The following is a 22,242-nucleotide window of genomic DNA, read 5'->3' as shown; positions in this document are numbered from 1 at the left end:
AGTAGCAATATCTCCATTTCAACAGCTGCCACCAATTCCACAACGGGATGACCCTTCCGTGAAACTAACCACCAGTATTCGTCACACCTGTAGTGATGAGTAGTCCCTCTCTAAATATTTGAAGGGTCACACTGAGGCCTTCACAGCCTGAAAGTACTGTCTCCACCTTGTCCACAAACAGATATCCTGTGCCTTGTTTATCCAGTCACCTCTAATCCCCAACATACCCACTGACCAGCCACAACGGAGTATCCCTCTCATGACTCAGCACCACCCAGATTTAGAGCAACTGAGTCACATTCTCTGGTAGGGTTTTGGCTACCTTTCATCATGTTCTGAAATAAGAAATGTCCTCCTCCACTATCCTTCCAAGCCCTCCTGCAGCAGTACTTGGCACCCACCCATTCCCTGCAATATCATTGTCTATCCCTCTGCCACCCCTGCTCCCATTCTGTTGCCCAATGGCTCATATACCTACAATAGATCTAGTTGCAAGAGCTGTACCTTACATCCTCATATACTCCAGTTTTTCTGTATTGTGCATGTGGGAATTATCCCCGCAACATATCCTTCATTCCCGTAAGACCCCCCCCCCCCCCCCTCCACTTCTCTCCTCCTTAGCCCTTTCTGCCCTCCTGCTCCTTGTTATGGCCTGCCGATGTTGTACCTAACAGCCTATTGTCCTGTCCCCACCATGTCCCTGCACACTCTCTAAGGCAGCACTAGTATCTTCCCCCATCTCCCTCCTCACCCCCACACCACTTCTGTAGCTTCACCACCTCACCTCAGATGCAGTTGCAGTCATGACTTTGTATTTCGAGGCAACAGTCTCTCTCTCTCTCTCTCTCTCTCTCTCTCTCTCTCTCTCTGTGTGTGTGTGTGTGTGTGTGTGTGTGTGTGTGAGAGAGAGAGAGAGAGAGAGAGAGAGAGAGAGAGAGAGAGAGAGAGAGAATTACACGTACTTAGCCGTATGAGTGCTTTCTGTTTGAGCATTTAAAGCTTGCCATGGGTGCATCAAACAAGTCATGGGAGAATGAAGTGGTGGGTCATCTCTTTACAACAGCTAATGCCCTGCTTTTGATGGGCTCAGTGCTGACACAATGTTAAATATTACTTTTCTCTTTTTATTCACTTTGTGAGTAATATGTAATTGGTGATTCAATTTTATCTTTTTCTTAATCATTCCACTCAGCATAAGTTAGTTATTTGTGAATACTAATCATACTTTAAAAAAGAGGACATTGTTTTACTAAGCAGAATCTAAGCTATATAAAAACCTATGTATCTTCTCGAATGTGAAATTCCACTTGAATGATCATTTCTATCCCTGTTTTAAATATTGAGAATGTTGTTGTTTATATGTTAAACATCATTGTAAAGAAACAGAAGTAGACTTACAGAAGCTGAATAACTGTCAAATTTATAGTTAGGTGTTATATGTGTTGTTGCCCCTAAAACAAACTTCATTCATATGGAATCTTTCTTTATAACATCTGTCCTAAAACTCTGTAAATGAAAGTTTGAACTTCTTACTCAAAACTTTATGCCTTTCATGCAGTTATTGTGTGTTTAAGTTTCATTATCTACCACTTGGCCTGTAGAAACTCCATCAAATAACCATTACTCCTGTGTAAGATTGACATTGTTGGGTTTCTTACATCTTAGTAATATTGTACCTACTTCATTGTCTGCATCCATAATTTGCCTATCAATTTGCCATTTTGTTTCTTGTCAATGCATGCACATTTTGTTTGTGTTTGTACTGGTATTTGCAAGTTCATCATTTGCCCATTGTATTTTATTCTTTTGTTTTTAGTTCCTTTCTTACTGTCGCCCTCAGTGATCATTTTTTGATCTACATAAAAGCTGCTGAAGGTATGTAGGTCAAAAAGTCTGTTTATGAAAGCTAGATATTGAGTCAATAGAAGATGGGTATAGAACAATCACTTGAATTGCACAATACAGGTTTTTTTACTGACTTACATTGTGGAGAAAGTGGAAAGGTAATTAATATATATGCCAGGCAGATTTATTTTTATTTCTGCACTTGGAAGGGCAAAGCTCTTTGTTGTTCAGAAATAAGTTAAAATAATAATAATAATAATAATAATAATACATACATACCAACATATGGAAAGATGAGATGATGAGTGATTTTTTTCCAATCTGAGCATTGCATTAATGAGAATAAAGTACGTAATTTTTGTTGACTTGATAAATTTGGACTAATCACTTTGAATATGAGCCATATAGGCAGACCAAGCAGTAAAAACATGCCAATGGTTAAAGGCTGACTACCTGTCTTTGTAGCTTCAGCATGGAACTGATTTAGAATTTTTGAGTAGAATTGATAGGAATTTCAGCTTTCGTAATCCCATACTAATTACAGAAGTATCACAGTTGTGTAGCATTTCTTCATTAATGTTTGGTTCATCACCTTGTGTTGATATGCAGGCCATTAATTAGCTGGAACTGTGTAAAAATCATCAAATTCATTTAAATTTACTTTTATGAATATAATAGAGGGAAACATTCCACGTGGGAAAAATATATCTAAAAACAAAGATGATGTAACTTACCAAACGAAAGCGTTGGTATGTTGATACAGACACAAACAAACACAAACGCACGCACAAAATTCAAGCTTTCGCAACCCACGGTTGCTTCATCAGGAAAGAGGGAAGGAGAGGGAAAGACAAAAGGATGTGGGTTTTAAGGGAGAGGGTAAGGAGTCATTCCAATCCCGGGAGCGGAAAGACTTACTTTAGGGGGGAAAAAAGGACAGGTATACACTCGCACACACATGGATGGATATGTGTGTGCGAGTGTATACCTGTCCTTTTTTTCCCCCTAAGGTAAGTCTTTCCGCTCCCGGGATTGGAATGACTCCTTACCCTCTCCCTTAAAACCCACATCCTTTCGTCTTTCCCTCTCCTTCCCTCTTTCCTGATGAAGCAACCGTGGGTTGCGAAAGCTTGAATTTTGTGTGTGTGTTTGTGTTTGTTTGTGTCTCTATCAACATACCAATGCTTTCGTTTGGTAAGTTACATCATCTTTGTTTTTAGATAAATTTACTTTTAATATCATCACTGAAGGAATAATACTATGTACAGACATTTCCAATTTCCTGGATTTCGGTCTGTTGGCATACTTGTCTCTGTGCAGCTACTGTATCACAGAAATGACAAATTTTCACTTCTGTACAATGAAAATGACGCTGACAGATTACTACGTAAGTCAAACCAGGTAAAAAAAGTGTGAATCCCATGTAACTGTAAACGGATGAAGTGATATGTAAACTGAGCATCAGAAGATCCATAAGGCTATTCCAGGATGATGCTTTTTCCACAGGGATGTTCCAATGCTAGAAAACTTTAATACAATGCAAGGAGCCACGCAGGGGATTGACAATTGTTGCAGTAGCTGGCATTTGTAAATCACACTCTAAAAGAAATCCCCACATTACTTTCAAATGTGCAACAATATCTTTCTCACAAGGGAACCTCCCCATCGCACCCCCCTCAGATTTAGTTATAAGTTGGTACAGTGGATAGGCCTTGAAAAACTGAACACAGATCAATCGAGAAAACAGGAAGAAGTTGTGTGGAACTATGGAAAAAATAAGCAAAATATACAAACTGAGTAGCTCATGCACAAGATAAGCAACATCAAGGATGATGTGAACTCGGGAGCGCCATGGTCCCATGGTTAGCGTGTTACTGTAGAACGAGAGGTCCTTGGTTCAAGTCTTCCCACGACTGAAAAGTTTACTTTTTTTATTTTCTCAAAGTTATTATCTGTCCGTTCGTTCATTGACGTCTCTGTTCACTGTAAAAGTTTAGTGTTTGTGTTTTGCGACCGCACCGCAAAACCGTGCAATTAGTAGACAAAAGGACCTGCCTGTCCAATGGGAACCGAAAACATTTGATCGCAAGGTCATAGGTCAACTGATTCCTCCACAGGAAAACAGGTCTTATATATTCTATACGACACTGGTGACGGCATGTGCGTCACATGACAGGAATATGTTGTTGACCCACCTAACTTGTACACTTGGCAAATGGGTAAAAAGATTCTTCTACCTTGCCCGATTTAGGTTTTCTAGTGGATGTGATAATCACTCCCAAAAAAGTGATGAAAACGTAAGAGTTTGTAACGTACACTGCAAAAAATGAATGCAACAGTTTCACAGTCACACAGTTTTCCCTGTGCTCTGTCAAAACATATGTTTTTAACATTTTCAAATTTTTCGGTTTAGGTGTAGCGTCCTCATACTACGGTGCAGTTACCTCACATCGGACGGACGGACGGACGGACAGATAATAATTGTCTGAAAATAAAAAATTAAACCTTTCACTCGAAGGTAGTCTTGAACCAAGGACCTCTCGTTCGGCAGCTGCTCACGCTAACCACGGGACCACGGCGCTCCTGAGCTCATATGTCCTTGATATTGCCTATCATGCACAAGGACTACTCTGTTTGTATATTTTGCTTATTTTTTTCATAGTTCCATACAACTTCTTCCTGTTTTCTCGATTGATCTGTGTTCAGTTTTTCAAGGCCTATCCACTGTGCCAACTTATAACTAAATCTGAGGGGGGTGCGATGGGGAGGTTCCCTTGTCAGTGAAAAGATGGTTGTGAAACACTGTCTTTTTCCATCAATTGGAGCCTTGACTCAAAAACTGCTTTCTAACACAGATAGCTACGTACCAAGCAGTAACAATGTGCTGTGGCAGCATGCACATTTGCATTTATGCAAAAAATTGATATGGAGTCATTTAAGTGGAAATTGTACTTCAGTGACAATAAGCTTTTGATTTAGAGAGTACCAGTAAACAGAATTATTCAATTTGGAAGTATGTGCATATTAAGGACATTAATTTTTCACTAACTCTTTAAAGGATTGCATGTGCATTTGTATCTGTCTTCATAGCACTGAATCAAAAAGGTAGTTGGTGAGTTTTGTGCAATAATACTTACTAAGTTATTGAGAGTTCTACAATACTGACTGCTGAAGGATAGTGATTGTATAGTTTCTGGTCACTGTGTTCAAGTCACTGAAATTGTCTGCTCAGAGAAGAAGCTGTATCTGGTAATTTGTGATGAAAGTTTAGAAATTATTGACGCCATTTGGGTAAGAATTGTTCTGAATACAAGGTATGGCAGTGGTTTCTGCAGTAGCCACCAGAAAGATCGCGGGAGGCGCACATCGGCACGGCGCGTCACGGACGGTAGTTGCCGCAAATGGAGTCCCGTCCACCAGAGGGCACGCGAGAATTCGGCCGCGACCTCTGCCAGCGGAACAACAACAACAACAACTCAGGCAGCACGGGCCGTGCCCAGTCAGTTCACATTGAGCATGCCTATGAGACAGTTCCCGGTCTACTCTGAAATGCGACGGAAAACGTGAACCGTGTTACTACAGTTTCTAAGTGGGACGTTCAAAAAGTAATATACTTATTATTATGGCAAGCCAAGTAAATTTTACTGACTGCTGCACTACACTTCAAAATGAGACAGATACATGACACTGCTATTCCACATAGTCAAAAGTCTCTTTAAACTGTAGTTGGTACATTCTAACAATACTTCAATTACTCGACTATAGTAATCTGTTCCTTGGTAATGGAACCATGGGAGAAACTCTCTGTGAACATACTCATCATTCAAAAATCTCTTTCACTCCATATGTTCTTTCAGATTGCTGGAAAATTTGCCTGGATATTTTCGTCTGTGGTCGATTTTGATGGCTTTGGATCTCGATCAGTGTCACCCACATTTGTGTGGCCTTGGTCAAATTGTTGGTTCCATTTCATTACAGCTGGACATTACATTACATTAGGCCCATATACTGTGGTTGCAGCTTAGGTTGTAGATCACATGACTGGTTTCACAGGCAGCCCTGCCTTTTATGTCTGTGTGTGTGTGTGTGTGTGTGTGTGTGTGTGTGTGTGTGTGTGTGTGTGTGTTTTTTTTACAGACAAAGTCTGTGGCCAAAAGCTATATGTGTGTGTGTCTCTGAATGGTGTCTCTCGTATGCAATTTGACGTATCTTCTTTATGGTAAGTAGCAAACTGTATTTTCCTACATTGTTGATATTGCTACCTGGATTTTCCATTGTTTGATTCACGTTCACAGTTTTCTCTGTCATTTTGAGTCTTGGTACTCTTCTGTGGGTTGGATTTCACTTTCATCTGGAAAAAAGACATTGAATATCTAGTCTGAGATCTCTTGGCGATGACGAACACTGAGAACATCAGCACTAGTCATCGTCAGCTAGATTACAGGCTAGAAGCTTCGGAAACTCACAATGTCTGGTATTAACATCAGTATTATTTGCATGGTATATTATTTGTGCATTTATGACTGCAATGTTCATCATGCTATAAAAATCACCATAGGGCATCTGTTGGTCTTTGTGGATATGTTATATGTACTACACAGCTAATCGACAGTATTGGCTCCTGATATGGTTGCATTATAGAAGGTTATAATTTCTCACTTGTTCTTATCACCAAAAATTTTATTGATTGCATTATGAAGATGCACTGTGGAAACTATCAGAACCACCTTGTTTTTCTTGGTGACGCATGACATTATCTGAAAAATTCAAGCACTGTTTTTCCTACCTCCTGGTTCTTTGTTTGCGTAAACTCTGTGGCTAATTTCAGGTTTATTCTCTCTTATAGCTCCAACCAGAGTAAGATTCTTTTGAAGCAAATAACCAGCTAATTTTATGGAAGTGAACGACTGGTCTATGGTTATATTACATCCAGATCCTGAAATCGCAGAAGTGAGTCATTTCACATCTGTCAGATTTTTTTGCTAATTGCAAATGGCCCTGCAGGCTGTTCACCATCATATATTTCCAGGTTGGCAATGTAATACATCATAGCATCCACCAAAGCAAATATTTAGCCCTGCTTATTTTGTTTGCTATAGCTTGAAGAAACATTTGCCCTGGAAAGCTCCTAGCTTTTCATCTATGGTGCAGTACTCCCAAACTAAATAAGCATTTTTACAATTTTCCATGAAAGAAGAAAATATTTTAGATGTAGGGGTTTAATTATCAGCCGTCTTTTATTTCTTCTCAAGTATCCCCCTCCCTCGCTGCGGGTTCGGGGGTAAGAATAGGCTCACGGTATTCCTGCCTATCGTAAGAGGTGACTAAAAGGAGTCTCACACGTTTTGGCATTTATGTGATGATCCCCTGTGGGGTTTGACCTCCATTCTTCAAAATTTTTCTGAGGAGTGAGCCTGTTGGGGAAGGGTGCCTTACATGGTGCATTGTGTCCATAGTGCGTTGAGATCTTTAGCCCCCTTTCTCATTGTGGCATTGCAGTCCGTCTCTTTCTCCATCTCATGGGTGAGGATACATTCCTGGGTGCAGTTTCCGCCATGCACCCTGTCGTTCCGCTTTCTGCTGAGACGAAGACCATGGACTCCTTTGCAGCTGATATCCAGCATGGTAGCCAGTCCGTTGTGGTGGGGCTGCCATATAACCTGTTGGTTGTAGCCCCCTGACAACACAGGAATTGCTCTGCCGATGCCTGCACCATTAACTTCCAACATATGCAAAGGAGTAGATGCCTGTCTGCCTGGGGCATCGGGACTCCCGGTGATGGGCATCCTGCCAGGTGGCCCTTGCTGAGGCTGGGTGGCGCCTGTGGGGAGGTCCCTTGGTCAGAGTGGGTGGCATCAGGGGAGATGACCCACAGTGAAGCATGGTACATCATCTCTTACTGGTGGCCAGCTGCCAGCAGTCTCTTAAGTGTTCAACGGCTCACTTAAATGCACAGAAGTATGACCCCAAATCGTTCCCTTCCCTATCCACACCTTGGGAGGAGTGAAAGGCTAAGGATGGCAGCGATTCTTATTCACCCCAGCACCTTGTCTTTACGCGAGTTGATGGGGAATAAATTTATGTCAACGAAGCTTCAGTTTTTTGTGGAGCATTTAGAGAACAAGTTTCAGGAGGTGTAGGGCTTGTGCAAAATGTGGTCTGGGTCAGTTTTGATAAAAACAGCATCCTCTGCCCAGTCGTGGGCATTACTTGCTTGTGACAAGTTGGGGGATGTTTCAGTTGCCATCACGTCCCATAAGAGTTTAAATATGATCCAGGATATTATATTCCACAGGGACCTTCTTTTGCAGTCTGATGACAAGCTGTGCGCCAATTTAGAGTGGTGAGGTGTTCATCTCGTCCGGTGCGTCCACCGGGGTCTAAGGGATAATCAGGTTGCCACCGGTGCCTTCATCTTGGCCTTCAAGGGTGACACATTACCTGAGAAGGTGATGGTCTACTGCTGTGACGTCAAGCCCTATATCCCTCCCCCAATGTGGTGCTTTGAGTGCTGGAAGTACGGCCATATGTCTTCCCGCTGTGCTTCCAGCCCCACATGTCGAATTTGTGGATGCCTGTCACATCCCAATACTCCATGTGCCCCGCCTCCCACCTGTGTCAAATGTGGAGAGCATCATTCACCTTGCTCGCCGGACTGCAGGATTTTATGGAAAGAGCGGAAAATCATGGAATATAAGACGCTGGACTGACTGACCTACACTGAGGCTAAGAGAAAATGTGAGCACCTACATCCTGTGGCTATGACCTCCTCATATGCCGCCACTATGAGAGCAGCTGTGGCCTTATCCATTGCACCAATTCCAGCCAGCACGCAGAGCCATAAGGCTACACCTGGCCCCTTGATGGTGGGGGGCACTTCCCTCCCTGTTGCTCCTGCACCACCACCTACTTCGGGAGCAACACCCCCCCCCCCCCCCCCCCCCCCAACCATCGGGGACATCAGTCCCCACTTACCACACTTACCAGCCGCTGAAGAAGCGTAAGTCTTCTTTGGCGCCTCTCGCCAGGAAGGGGTCCCTTGGGTCACTCCTTTCCCGGGTTCCGACCGGTGGAAAAGCAGACACCCACCAGTGGCTGAAGCAACCACAGGTCACTGGTTGTAGGGCTTCGTGGTCCTCCTCCGTCCCTGAGACTGACTCAGTGAAGCCCATCCAGCCAGAACCACCGAAGGAACAGCGAGTGAAAAAAAATAAAAATAAATAAATAAATAAAGCACCCAAGAATCCAGACCTTGCAGTGGCACCCATACCACTGTTCCTAACAAGCTCTGCGTCTGAGAATGAGATGGAGATTCTGACGTCTGCAGAGGACCTAGATCTCGCCAGACACAATGGATGTTGAATGCACATGTACTCAATCGGTGGCAGCGGGTGACCCAGTGGTGTAATCTGTCTCCTTGGTCCCTTCGCGTCTTTTTCGGCCATGGACAATGTCATTCTGCAGTGGAATTGCAACGATTTTTTCCACCACCTTGCTGAACTCCAACAACTTATTAGCCTTCACCCTTTCTTCTGCAGTGCTCTCCAGAAAACTTGGTTTCCAGCGATGTGAAGCCCCACCCTCCATGGCTATCAGGGTTATTATGAGAATCGGGCAGCTTATGAGAGGGTATCTGGTGGCGTCTGCATCTACGTCCTTAACTCTCTTTACAGCTAGTGTGTACTTCTTCAAACACCTTTAGAGGCTGTCGCTGTTCGGATGTAGATGCCTCAGGCTGTTGCTGTCTGCAGTATCTATCTTCCACCGGATGGTGGTGTCCCACAGCGTGTATTGGCTGTGCTGATAGCCCAACTGCCCCCATCTGTTTTGTTACTGGGCAGTTTTAACACCCATAACCCTTTGTGGGGTGGCTTGGCGGCAACAGGTCGAGGCACTGTCGTTGAGCTGGTGTTTGCACAGCTCGAACTTTCTCTCTTAAATAATGGTGCCTCCACACATTTCAGTGTGTCACATGGCACGTACTCAGCCATCGACCTTTCGGTCTGCAACCCTGGCCTTCCACCATTTGTCCAATGGAGTGTACGTTTATGCAGTAGTGACCACTTTCTGATCTTTCTGGCACTGCCACAGCATCACTCTTCTGGCTGCTTCCCCAGATGGGCTTTGAATAAGGCTGACTAGGACTCGTTCGCCTCCATTGCCACTATTGAGCCTCTTTCTCATGATACCATTGATGTCGTGGTTCACACGGTCACCACCGGCATCGTTTCTGCCGCAGAATCTGCAATTCCCTGTTCTTTTGGGTCACCTCGGCAGAGGTCGCAGGCGGGCCCTTAAGCGCCATAAGTGGCACCCGTCAGTGGAACATCTCGTCGCCTTTAAACGACTCCGTGCCCACGCCCACCCCCTTTTTTGCAGTCGGAAGCAGGAGTGCTGGGAAAGGTATTTCTCCACCATTGGCATCCGTACCTCTCCATCGCAGGTTTGGACCAAGATTAGGGGCCTCTATGGATTTTAGACCCCCGTCAGCGTCCCTGGGCTTTCCCCAAATGGAGCAGTCTGTACTGAACCAGACATGATTGCTGTACTCTTAGCAGAGCATTTTGCTCAGAGTTCCGCTTCTACGAATTGCCCGCTGGCCTTCCACTCCCTGAAAGAGTGGTTGGAACGTTGGAGTCTTTCATTCCATAAGTGCCACCCCAACTCGTGCAATGCTCCATTCAGTGAGTGGGAATTCCAAAGTGCCCTAGCCGCTTGCACTGATACAGCTCCCAGGCCGGATCGCATCCACTATCAGATGCTCAAACACCTCTCGGTGAACTGCCAGCGATGCCTGCTAGACCTTTTCAACTGTATTTGGGTTGAGGGTGAGTTCATGTCACAATGGCGGGAAAGCATTGTCATCCCTGTGTTGAAACCTGGCAAGAACCCCCTGGAGGTGGTTGCCATCTTTTTTGACATGCAGAAGGCATATGATATAACATGGCGACATCACATTCTCACCGCGCTTCATGGGTGGGGTCTTAGGGGCCCGCTCCCAATTTATATTCAAAATTTTCTGTCACTTCGTTCCTTCCACGTGCATGTTGGTTCCTCCTATAGTTCCTCCCAAGTCCAGGAGAATGGGGTCCCGCAAGGCTCTGTCTTCAGTGTCTGCCTCTTTTTAGTTGCTATCAATGGGCTAGCTGCAGCTGTGGGAACATCCATATCGGCTTCTTTGTATGCTGATGCGTTTTGCATATACTATAGCTCCACTGGCATTGCAGTTGCTGAATGGCAACTACAGGGCGCTATCTGCAGGGTGCAGTCTTGGGCCGTCACACAGCTTCCAGTTCTTGGCCGCCAAGACTTGTGTCATGCATTTCTGCTGGCATCGCACTGTTCACCCTGAGTCGTGGCTTTATTTTGACGGTGAACCTCTTGCTGTGGTGGAGACGCATCGGTTTTTGGGGTTGCTTTTTGATACCCAGTTGACTTGGCTCCCTCGTATTCGGCAGCTTAAACAAATGTGCTGGCGGCATCTTAATGCTCTGCATTGCTTGAGTTACACCAGCTGGGGTGCCGATCAGTCTACCCTTCTCCGGCTGTATCAGATGTTGATTCAGTCCCATCTCGATTATGGGATCCTGGCTTACGGTTCGGCATCACCTTCCGCATTGCGGTTGCTTGACCCTGTACTTCACTGCGGGATCCGATCGCAACTCCACATGAGCCCTGTAAACAGCATACTTGTGGAGGCTTATGTCCCTCCATTGCGGATTCGGCGCCAAAGCTTACTGACTGCTTATGCTGCTCGTGTTTGTAGCTTGCTTGGACATCCCAAATACCAACTTCTGTTCCCCAACTCGGTCGTCCATCTTCCCGAACGGCGGCCCCAGTCATGGTGTAAGATCGCGGTTTGCGTTCGGGCTCTTCCTCTGGGCTTGTGTTTTTCTCATGCCCTCCTCTTTTCCGGGCCCATTTACATATATCCCCATGGTATGCGCCCTGCCCATGCCCTCGGCTGGACTTGGCACAGGGCTTGTAGGACTCAGTCCCTCCTGAGGCCCTCCACCGCTGCTTTCTTTCCATCCTTGCCGCGCTTCATGGCTCTGACGTGGTCTGCACCAACGGTTCAATGGTTACTGGTTGAGTTGGTTATGCTATTACTCTTGGGGATCATTCTGAACAACGCTCATTGCCGGCTGGCTGCAGTGTTTCCACTGCAGAGCTGGTAGCCATCTCTCGCATCCTAGAGTATATCTGCTCTTGCTCAAGTGAGTCCTTCGTCATCTGTAGTGACTCCCTGAGTGGTTTACGAGCTATCGACCAGTGTTTTCCTCACTCTCATCTGGTGATGGTTATCCAGAAGTCCATCCATACTCTTGCCCGTTGCGACCACTCCGTAGTTTTTGTGTGGACCCCAGGTCATGTCAGCATCCCGGGTAATGAACATGTTGACATGCTGCCCAAACAGGCTATCAGTGAACCGACCCTGGAGATTGGCCTTCTGGAATGCGATCTCCAGTCGGTATTGCGGCAAAAAGTCCTTATTACTTGGGGTGATGAATGGCGCTCCCTGCCTTCCCCCAACAAACTCCGGGTCATCAAAGAGACTACCGGTGTGAGGCGCTCCTCCTTGCGGGCCTCTCACAAGAACTCCATTGTACTCTGCCGACTATGCATTGGCCACACCTGTGTGATGCACGGTTATTTATTGCGCTGCGAGGACCCACCTCTCTGTTGCTGTGGTTCAGCATTGACAGTGGTCCACATCTTGTTGGATTGTCCACTTTTAACTGCACTCAGGCAGACGTTTGCAGTGCCTGATACGCTCCCTGCACTTTTGACAAATGATGTTGCCATGGCAGGCTTAGTTTTGAGTTTTGTGTGCACGGGGGAGATTTTATCGCTCTATGTGAGTGTTTGTCTCTTTTTTTGTGTTGAGTCTGGCCTTTGGCCTAAGGTTTTATATTGAGGTTTTTAGTGTGTCTCTTGGTGGTTGGCTTTCTCTTTTTTTGTTACCATGGTTGGCCAACCACTGTAAAACTGTGTGTTTTTTAATTCATCCTTTATGGTGTTTGTCTATGTCTTTCTTGTTCCATGTCATCCCTTTTTACCTCCGTTGCTTGTTTTTATTCCTTGTGGGTTTTCATGATCATGGAAAAAGGGACCGATGGCCTTTGTAGTCCGGTCCCTTCAACCCTCACAATCCAACCAACCACAAGTATTCCTGTTGCTGTATCTCAAACAGTATAATGGGAACATAAATGATTTTTCACTCATTGTCTGATGACATAACTCAATTAACATTTTATTATATGTCGTGTGTGTTTGTATGATTTTCTTCTCTTGCTGCACATAAATACAATATTTGTAAATGAGCTTTTATTTCAGTTGCATCTGTCCGGTTAGTATCCCTTTCTCTGGAATAATGTCCCTGTACTTCGGGTGTCTTTTTATTAATGTACTCAACAATGGTAGAGAGCAGCTCATTGTCAAAAAAGCATTTCCAACATTAAATTGGTGTTCTTACATACTCCACAGCTCCTTTCACTCACGGTAAGTGACTGACGATGTTTTGTCATCAAGTGCAAACATTTTTTTGGTGGATACATTTTGACCATTTTGTAGAGTTGTTCCATTGTGGAAAACACTGGTCAATATGATTATCACTGGAATCTGCATCTTTCTCAGTGCCAGTATTTTATTGTCTCGTTTCCACACTGTCTTCTTTCACATCGCTATAAATGCCAAACCCATCATCTGAGTGATCATCTTCCTCGAATAACAGCTCTAGTACTATTTCCCTGTCACATTCATTTTCGAGACTGTAGTTCTTCTGTGAACTCGTATTGGATCTGAAGATGAGTGAATACCTGTTATTGGCGGCTATTACTTACAACTACTAGAGTTTTAAAAAAAGTAAAATATTTACCCATAGTAACGGCAAAGGTCGTGGGTCTTCTGGTAGACTCCTGCAATACAGCTGTAGTAACAACCCCTTCACTCCAACACTGTACTGCAACTGATGTGTTGTTGATGAGCAAAATGTATTTGCATTTAGTTAACTGGGAGGTAGATAGCACCACAAGCCTGCCAATGTATCTGATGGACAGTACTGCGTAAATAAAGTTTACCTGGCATCTGTGAGATGCCATGTGACCACTCCAGGGTTAAAAGTTAAGCATGTTTGTTACCTGAAAAACACAGCTGTGAAGCTGAGAACATTTCACATTTTCTTTGTATTCTACTATCAATCCACATCCTATGACCTTGTTATGTTTCCTGGTGATTCAACCAATGTAATGTTAAAATATAACATTTTCTTTCAAGTGGTACAAGGTTAGCTGCCAATTGTTTTATTTAACTCATATTGATTACATTGATTCAGTGAGTTTCACCATTTTGATTTTTAGATGTAACACAGAATGTTTCCCATAGTTACTCTTGGTATTACACTTAACAAAAATCAAAATAGTGAAAGTTAGTGAATCAGCATAATCACATCACGAGGAAAAGAGAAGTGGTTGATATGAAGTTCTCAGGGTTCCAGTCAGGTGAGTTGGTTGAAATGGCATGATATTTCTCCCATCATCTTCTGATGAGTGCCTTTATGAAGTGATTCTCCCAGAAGTGACTCTTATCGAACAGTCATTCCATTTCAGTGAACCCACCTGGCTGGAAACCCAATAACTTTATATTAATCCACATCTAGTTTATGTTTTTGTCTCATGTACACAAGATACTGAGGAATGTTTCAGGAATAAATCTGAAATGCCTCAGAAAAAAATCATTCAAGGAAGTAGACAGTACTCTGCATGTAGCAGTGTGTTCTTAGGATTTGGTGTAGAGTTGTGTGGTGGTCCCTACTGCACTGATGAGATCTGTCATGGTTCAGAGTCATGTTTTCTTTAAGTTTAGTGCCATTTGCTCCCAGTGTTTTCACTGGTGCAATCAAAGCATGATCCTGAGTGTGAATACCAATATCACAGTATACAATAAACACCATCTAGGATGGCTGACTGACTCAGTTCACATAAAATGATGTTCTAATGTAGTCACTATTGATTTCAACATGTGTTGTGACTTCTGTCAGAAATGACTAATTATGTGGCTTTTAAATAGGTCACTGTTTATCTTTCTTTACAATAATTAATCATACGTGTTACATTATTTTACATTACATAGGGTGAATCATATTCCAAGAATGCCTTGGAGAAGAGTTTCTAGGTTGTGGAAAGAAGTTAAATATGTAAATACTGTACTGGTAAAACAGAGTGTATTGAGTTTGTGAATTATATTATAACTAAAAGCATAAATTTTAAAAATATCCCTTGTTTTCACTGGAGTAGGAATTTGCTAAGAGAAAGTTCACTTGTAAACTCTGTTATAATGCCTACATGATGTTGAGTAAGCTCTGGCAGGTTAGTAAATACATGTGTTTTCATGTATGTGACCATTCTGTGCTAATGGTAAACTTTTGAAGTATTGGTAAAATTTAGTCTTTGGTCTTTGTGCTATTTTTGAATAAGAAACATAATTGTCATAACAGAAGAATTATATATGTTGTACAACATTTGTTGTTAGTCAGCTGCCAAAATATGAAGCTCTTTCTAAGAAGTCCCGGCAGGAAGTTATTGGAGTAATACCTGAAGTAATTCTTGTAACCCCATCTCTGTTCTAAAAATGTGGTCTTTTTTAGTTGAGTTTCCCAAAAACTGATTACACAACTCATTTGTGAATGGTCACATGTTCATTTTTAAATCACTCATGCAGTGGAAATGTTGCTGAGGTTAGGCAGTTTGTCAAGTATAGAGTTTTGGTTTTGCAATTTAGGATGTAATCTGTCTGTAGTACCAAAAACTGATTGCTATCTATTCCTTGAACTTCATTGTTTGCATTCACTGTAACAGGATGCTCTGGCATTGTGTGAGCTTTACTAAATAGGCTGTACTGAGTTTTTTCAGGATTAATATTGACATATTTAATTAACTACCCTTTCCGTAAGAGGACCAAATAGACGAAGTAACATTTTCAAAGTTTGTTGAGAAAGTAATGTACTCAGGAATGGTAAGCCATCTCAGCAGTAATGGGGTACTTAGTAAATCACAGTTTAGATTTCAAAAATGCTGTTCTACAGAGACAGCAATATACAGTTTTGCTGCCCACATAATAGAGTCTTTAAATAGTAAAATGTCACCAATAGGAATTTTCTGTGACATATCCTAAGTGTTTGAGTGTGTGAACCATGACTTCATATTACAGAAATTATAGTTCTATGGTATAAATGGCACAGCATATAAGTGGTTTAAGTCTTACCTACAGAACAGGAAGCAAAAAGTTTCTTTATATGGTTTAAATGATTTAAGGAAGTTTCCAACTTCATCTAACTGGGGTGAAATTACGTTAGGTGTTCAACAGTGTTCGATCATGGATCCCCTTCTGTTCTTGATATATGTGAGTGACCTCCCTTCTTATCTTAAACAAGAAGTGAAACTGACACTTTACTGATGATACAAGCATCATTATTGATCCAGTAAAAGAAACTCCAATAGAAAATGATGAAAATAATGTCTTTGCAAAAATTATTGATTGGTTTTCTGTGAATGCGCTTGCTCTGAAATTTGGAAAAAATAAATAAATAAAAACACAGCGCACCCAATTTTCTACTCCAAGGAGTACAGTTCCTTCAATAAATATAACATATCAACTGAAGTTAGTAGCCAGGGAGAGCATACTAAGTTTTTGGGTGTGCATATAGATGAGAATCTTAATTGGAAAATTCATATTTTGGCTCTCTTAAAGTGACTAGGTTCAGCAACATCTGCAATCAGAATAATTGCCAATTTTGAGGATATAGAAATTAGCAAGCTAACATACTTTCCATGCTTCCACTCTGATGTCATACAGAGTAATATGTTGGGATGACTCAATACTTAGGCAAAAAGTATTCACTGCTCAAAAGAAAGTGGCTAGAATAATGTGCGGGGTTCCTAGTTGCACATCTTGTAAACATCTCTTTAAAAGGTTAGGAATTCTTACAAGAGCCTCACAGTACATTTACTCAGTTGTTCTCAACAACATGGACCAGTTTAAAAACAACAGTGACATTTATGATTATAATACCAGAAGAAACCTATCTTTGGCACAGAAAGGGGTAAAATATGCTGCTGTAAAACTTTTTGATAAATTACCAGATGAAATAAAATGTCTGACAGACAGCAATAACAGTTTTAAAAATAAATTGAAATCATATCTCCTTCACAACTCCTTCTATACCATAGATGAAGTCTTGAATAGGAATAAATAAATCTATAGGTATAATGCATTTTGTGCCATTTAAGGAAATGGGGCAGGTAATAAAAATTTTAAGCTTTAAAACAGAAAAAAGAAAATGAAAAATCCTTCATTCATGTGTGCATTTCTTATGCGTTTGACATGTTCCACATCATAATGGTTATCATTAGATTTATTAATGGAACACGTAACTAACTAGAACAATTTAAACAACACACACACACACACACACACACACACACACACACACCTTTTGTTGTTGATAAGTGAAGAAGTGTGAAGAGGCACGTATTTTTGTTGTGTGATAAAGAATATTAACTCTTGTATCAATCGAGATATGGAAGCAATTACAATTTTTTAAGTAGAATGATATACGTATTTTAATAGCATCTGAAAGCACTTGAAAGGATGAAAGGATGAGTACAATGATATAATGCTTGTTTTAATTTTGAGGTTGAAACTCTTCACAAAAGAATTCAAGAAATATTGTAAAATGGAAAGGCAAGTCAGCCAGAATCGACTATTGCATTGGAAACGTGTTCATTCCAGGCTACATCGTTGTACTAAACCTTTTGACCATTTACTTGTCTGCACTGCAGAAATAGCAGGAACTGTGTCATCTATTTACAGGTCACTTCTGCTTCACATTTTTTCCATGTAGACATGTACAGCAATGGAGAGAAGTTGGACATGCTACTTTTATATGATGAAATGTCAAAGAAATGCTGTCAGAAAGGTATGGCGGTATAGGCATGTTTATCCTGATCCTCACTGTCCATCATGCCAAGCCCTTGCATGAGTTATTACATCAATAAAGTGCGCAGGTAGCGTCATCATCAAACAGAGGATGAGCATGAAGACTGCAACTGGCTGAGCACATGAAGAAGCTGTTCTGGCTACAATGCTTATCAGTCTCCATGGTGGCATGAGACATATTGCCAAGGAATGTGGTATCAGCCAGATGAGTGACATTTGCATGTTGCATCAACATAAATACCACCCTATCATCTGTCACTACATAAGGCCCTCAAAAGACATGACTTCCAACATCGTATAGTATTCTGTCAGTCGGATCTGCAGCACCTGGGAGACAACACTACATTTTTCCAATGTGTGCTCTTTACTAACGAAGCAAAATTTGTGAACCATGGCAATATAAATTTATGTAACATGCCCTATTGTGCCTTGGAAAATCCGTGCCAGCTTTGTCACATACAATTCCAACTATCGAGGAGTGTAAAAGTGTGTGTCATCAAAGAAAATACCATTGTTGGATCTTACATCATCCAAGGGATGTTAAATGGAAATACATATGCACACTTTCTTACAAAAATTCTACCTGCTCTTCTAGAAGATGTACCACTGCATAAGTTACAGTGTACATGTTTCCAACATGACGGCTGCCCAGGTGCAGATACTGAATGAAAAGTTTCCTGACCATTCGATAGGACAGAATGCTGTGGTACAATGGCCAGCCAGATTCCCTGATTTGACTACTCCTGGTTTCTTTGTGTGTGGAGCACTGGCCACAACTGCACCAAATGATAAGCACAATTGAATCACCACTGTATGCAACTGCACATCATGCAATGTACTTTCATCTGTTCATTTAACTCTCCAATGGTGATTGCAAATATGCCTTGCAGTTGATGGTACACAATTTGAGCACATGGTTAAGTAAAGTACACAACAACGTTTCATTAAGAAAAGTATGTAGTTTGTGGGTGACATATTGATAGCCATTCTGAATAAAATGTTTAGTTTATTTAAGTTTATTCTATCTAATTACAATTTCAAGTAGTACCTGTAGACACATTTGTCTGGCAGCAGGTGTTTCCTGTTTAAGAAGCATTCCAACACCCCCAGGCAAATACAGGTTAGATTTTTTTTCTATTTCAGAGCTAAGAAAGTTACTATAATAGTTTTTTAAATTCTGTCAATGGGGCATTTATCATCATGAAGTATTAACAACGAGCGTTTCTGTTTCGGCTTTGACAAGTAAGCAGCTCTGGGGAGGGCTTAAATGGAAAACTGCCTGACATAAGTGGAGTAGTTTTCACAAAAAACCTAGAAATATACACATATTTGAAATAGTTTTCCTAAGCCCCATCTGATGCACCAGAAGCTTGCTTATGCCATAGTTCCACGTGCTACAAAAATCACAGCTGACCCTGTAGCTATGTTGTATAAGAAATGAGATTTTATCTTAGTAGCATAGGTCTGTCTTGCTGCATACAGTGATGGCGCATGGCGTGAGAGCTCTGCAACAGACAAACTTATTTCAGTATATCAGTTGATAAATAATTGAGACCATTATCAATACAAAACATTCTGTGCCCCTCAGTGTACTATCAGTTGTGAAAAACCTCATTTTGGTATTTGGAACCATCTGCTATTTGATCAGTGGTCTCCTTTACTAATAAAGTATTTTTTGAATTATTACCCATGTCTTTCATTGCAGTATCCAGCATTTGGTTCCATATTTACAGAATAACTCCTAATGTGTTTGTACTGACTATTTTTCAATTCTAAGATCTTCATGTACAAATTAAGTAACTGTTAAATTAAAATTAAAATTACTTTCAGACTCTTCCAAAAATGCAGTGTGTTCTGGAATCTTCAGATGGTGATAATGTGCCAGCATGCAGTATCTGTCACATTCCTTACAGTGAAAGCAGTGTGCCTTTCAGGGTGACAATGATGAAGTGTGTAGTGTGTGGGTGAGTTTGTATATAGCAGATTTGTTTAATTACTAATTCTAGAGCAATGCATTACACAGTTGCTTATTTTTAAAGGAGAGGGAAAGTTCCAGATGTGCTGCTTACAACAATTGAGCCTCCTGAAGGTTTGCCAACAATGGGCAAAGGTTGTTTCTTGCAAGCATATGTGTGTCGCCCAAAACGTGTTCTGAGAGGTGAACTGAATGCAAAAGAAATTTCTGATGGACTACCTTTCCTTGAATATGAATTGCATCGATTGTTACTCATAAAACTAAAGCTTGCTGGTATGAATTCAATTTTTGGACTCAAGGTAAACAATATCTGTTAATGTGGTTCTTAGAAATTTATTGAACTTATATTCATTGAAAATAATGTGTTTTGTTGTAAAAGATATGCATAAATTTTCTATTCATTGTTTGAGTGTATTCCATGATAATTATCACGAGACAAGCAGTATTATTTAGGAAAAGAAAGTTGATCTTTAATATCCAATAATTTTCTGTGAGCCCTGGATAGTGTATTTTGGAGAGTGGCGGGCTTGACAATTGCAACCAGACATTTCCATCATTTCAAAATGTGTTCCTTAAATTTGTAAGGCAGAAGTGCTTCTTTGAAGAGTGTATTGCATATGTATACAGTACTTGAAGACTTGCAAGGCCTAGAAATAATTCGTAAGTACTGTAAAGTCTTGGGCGGCTGAGATAGGGTGTATTCTCCCCCCCCCCCCTTTCCCTTCCTCCCCCCCAACCCCCCCCCCCCCCCCAAAAGAAAATTCACTTAAGGATGAACATGACCTTTGTTTGAAAAATATGTGATTAGTATTTTGGTTGGGACCAGTCTTTGCCTATAATTGAATCATTCACATCCTTGAAGCTGCTAGCTGTCAGAACATCTTATAACACTAACTACATTCTGTTCTGTCATATTTTTCTGCAAAGGAATTGTAGCTTATGTAAATCAGAATGGTTTCTGTCTTGTCCATGGCTACATTACAAAAAAAGAGTGACTGCATTAGGTCAGTCCACATAGTGAGCAATAGAAACCCACAGAAATAAAAGTTTTTTTTTTTCCAACAAGGTTTTTGTAACTGGAAAAAACTATAGAAAAGTTGAAAATATGTGACTATAGTCTTTTTCAATGAGAATCTGTTGCAATTTTTCAGTGATGTGGAAATAGCAACCTGTGGTCAGCAAACTTGCACATCTGCTGACCAATCAGTAAAAAACGGGAGTTGCTTTACTAGTAATTATCAGTTAACTCAGGGGCCTGAATTAAACAGAACACACACTGAGAGCTCGTGGAATGTTCTATAGAAATCTCATGACACTTTTAGATGAGAAGAAGAATGATGTACCAGAACTGAAGACCTGGTTGAAGTACCATGACACTTGCTTGTGAAGGTAATCCTTCTTAAAGACCAGTTAAAGAGCTGTTACCTCCACTGCATTCTTGTTTGGATCTTGCACTACATGGTGTTTCCAGAAATTACTGTCTATTGTGCAGTGTCTAGGTAAATGTGATAAACACCTTAAACATAATTGTGGAGTCAGAAAGAAGGAAACCTGTGTACACTAATGTTATGCTACCATCTGGTGTCGACAAGGCAAATCCAAATCCAAAAGTTCAAAGGCTGATACCAATGTGTCCAACTTGATGAGCTTTAGGGGCAAATTCTTCTGAACATTTCAGTGAAAACTATACCCAGGTCCAGAAAACAGTGACCGAAGTGTTGAATGCACAGAGCTCAATAACAGATGAAAATCCTGCGAGCTACACGAAGCGGTTCGAAAAGTTTGAGAATATTTTTTTATATGGCACTTGCTATTGAATTCTTTGGGCTATTTGAAGAACTGGCCAGATCTCTACAGAATCAAAATTTTAATGCAACCATAATAAAACATTCTGTAGACTTTGTAAAAGCAGTTTTGGAGGATGTAAGGACTGCATAAGTATTTGATTTGCTGTTAGAGAAAACCAAAGATTACTCTTAAGAACTTAAATCTGAAAGACTGAAATAACTCATGGTCAAGGAAAATACTAGTAAGATTCAAACACACAGAAACATCATGTCTTGTCATGTGAATGAAGAGTTAAGAAACGTATGTAAGAATTTGTTGGACTCTTTGAGGAAAGTTTGAAACAAGATAATCTAAAGCTACTATCTTGTCTTGAAGAGATACTTATTACATCCTTCCAGGTGGAACGTCCATCTACACAATATTTGGAAGAGTTGCTTTGAGTATACACAGCAGAATTTAACCTGAACAGATTTCACGCATGGCTCAAAATGCGGTGAACTGTTATGACTGGTGTACAACCATATAATGTATCCTATATTGGAAGTCAACTCATTACTGAATGTGGAAGTATTAAATAATTGTTTTAGCTGTTTCAGGAAGTTATTCTGCTGATCATTCTGATTATGACAGTTCTAGTA

The 22,242-nt window shown here is 41.3% G+C and overlaps 1 protein-coding gene across 3 annotated transcripts in view; it reads left to right on the top strand.

Annotated features, from left to right (window-relative positions):
- The window catches only part of LOC124556845 (C2 domain-containing protein 5), a 226,041-nt gene that overhangs the window by 164,580 nt on the left and 39,219 nt on the right, over positions 1–22,242 (top strand). For all 3 annotated transcript variants that reach the window (XM_047130864.1, XM_047130863.1, XM_047130865.1), the window contains 2 exons: positions 19,672–19,805; positions 19,881–20,115. In XM_047130864.1, coding sequence (XP_046986820.1) covers positions 19,672–19,805; positions 19,881–20,115 — 369 coding nt within the window. The remainder of the gene's footprint in view (positions 1–19,671; positions 19,806–19,880; positions 20,116–22,242) is intronic.

The sequence above is a fragment of the Schistocerca americana genome, chromosome X (genome assembly GCF_021461395.2).
Source record: "Schistocerca americana isolate TAMUIC-IGC-003095 chromosome X, iqSchAmer2.1, whole genome shotgun sequence".
NCBI lineage: Eukaryota > Metazoa > Arthropoda > Insecta > Orthoptera > Acrididae > Schistocerca > Schistocerca americana.
The sequence above is the reverse complement of the archived record's forward strand: the minus strand, read 5'-3'. Positions and strand labels throughout refer to the sequence as shown.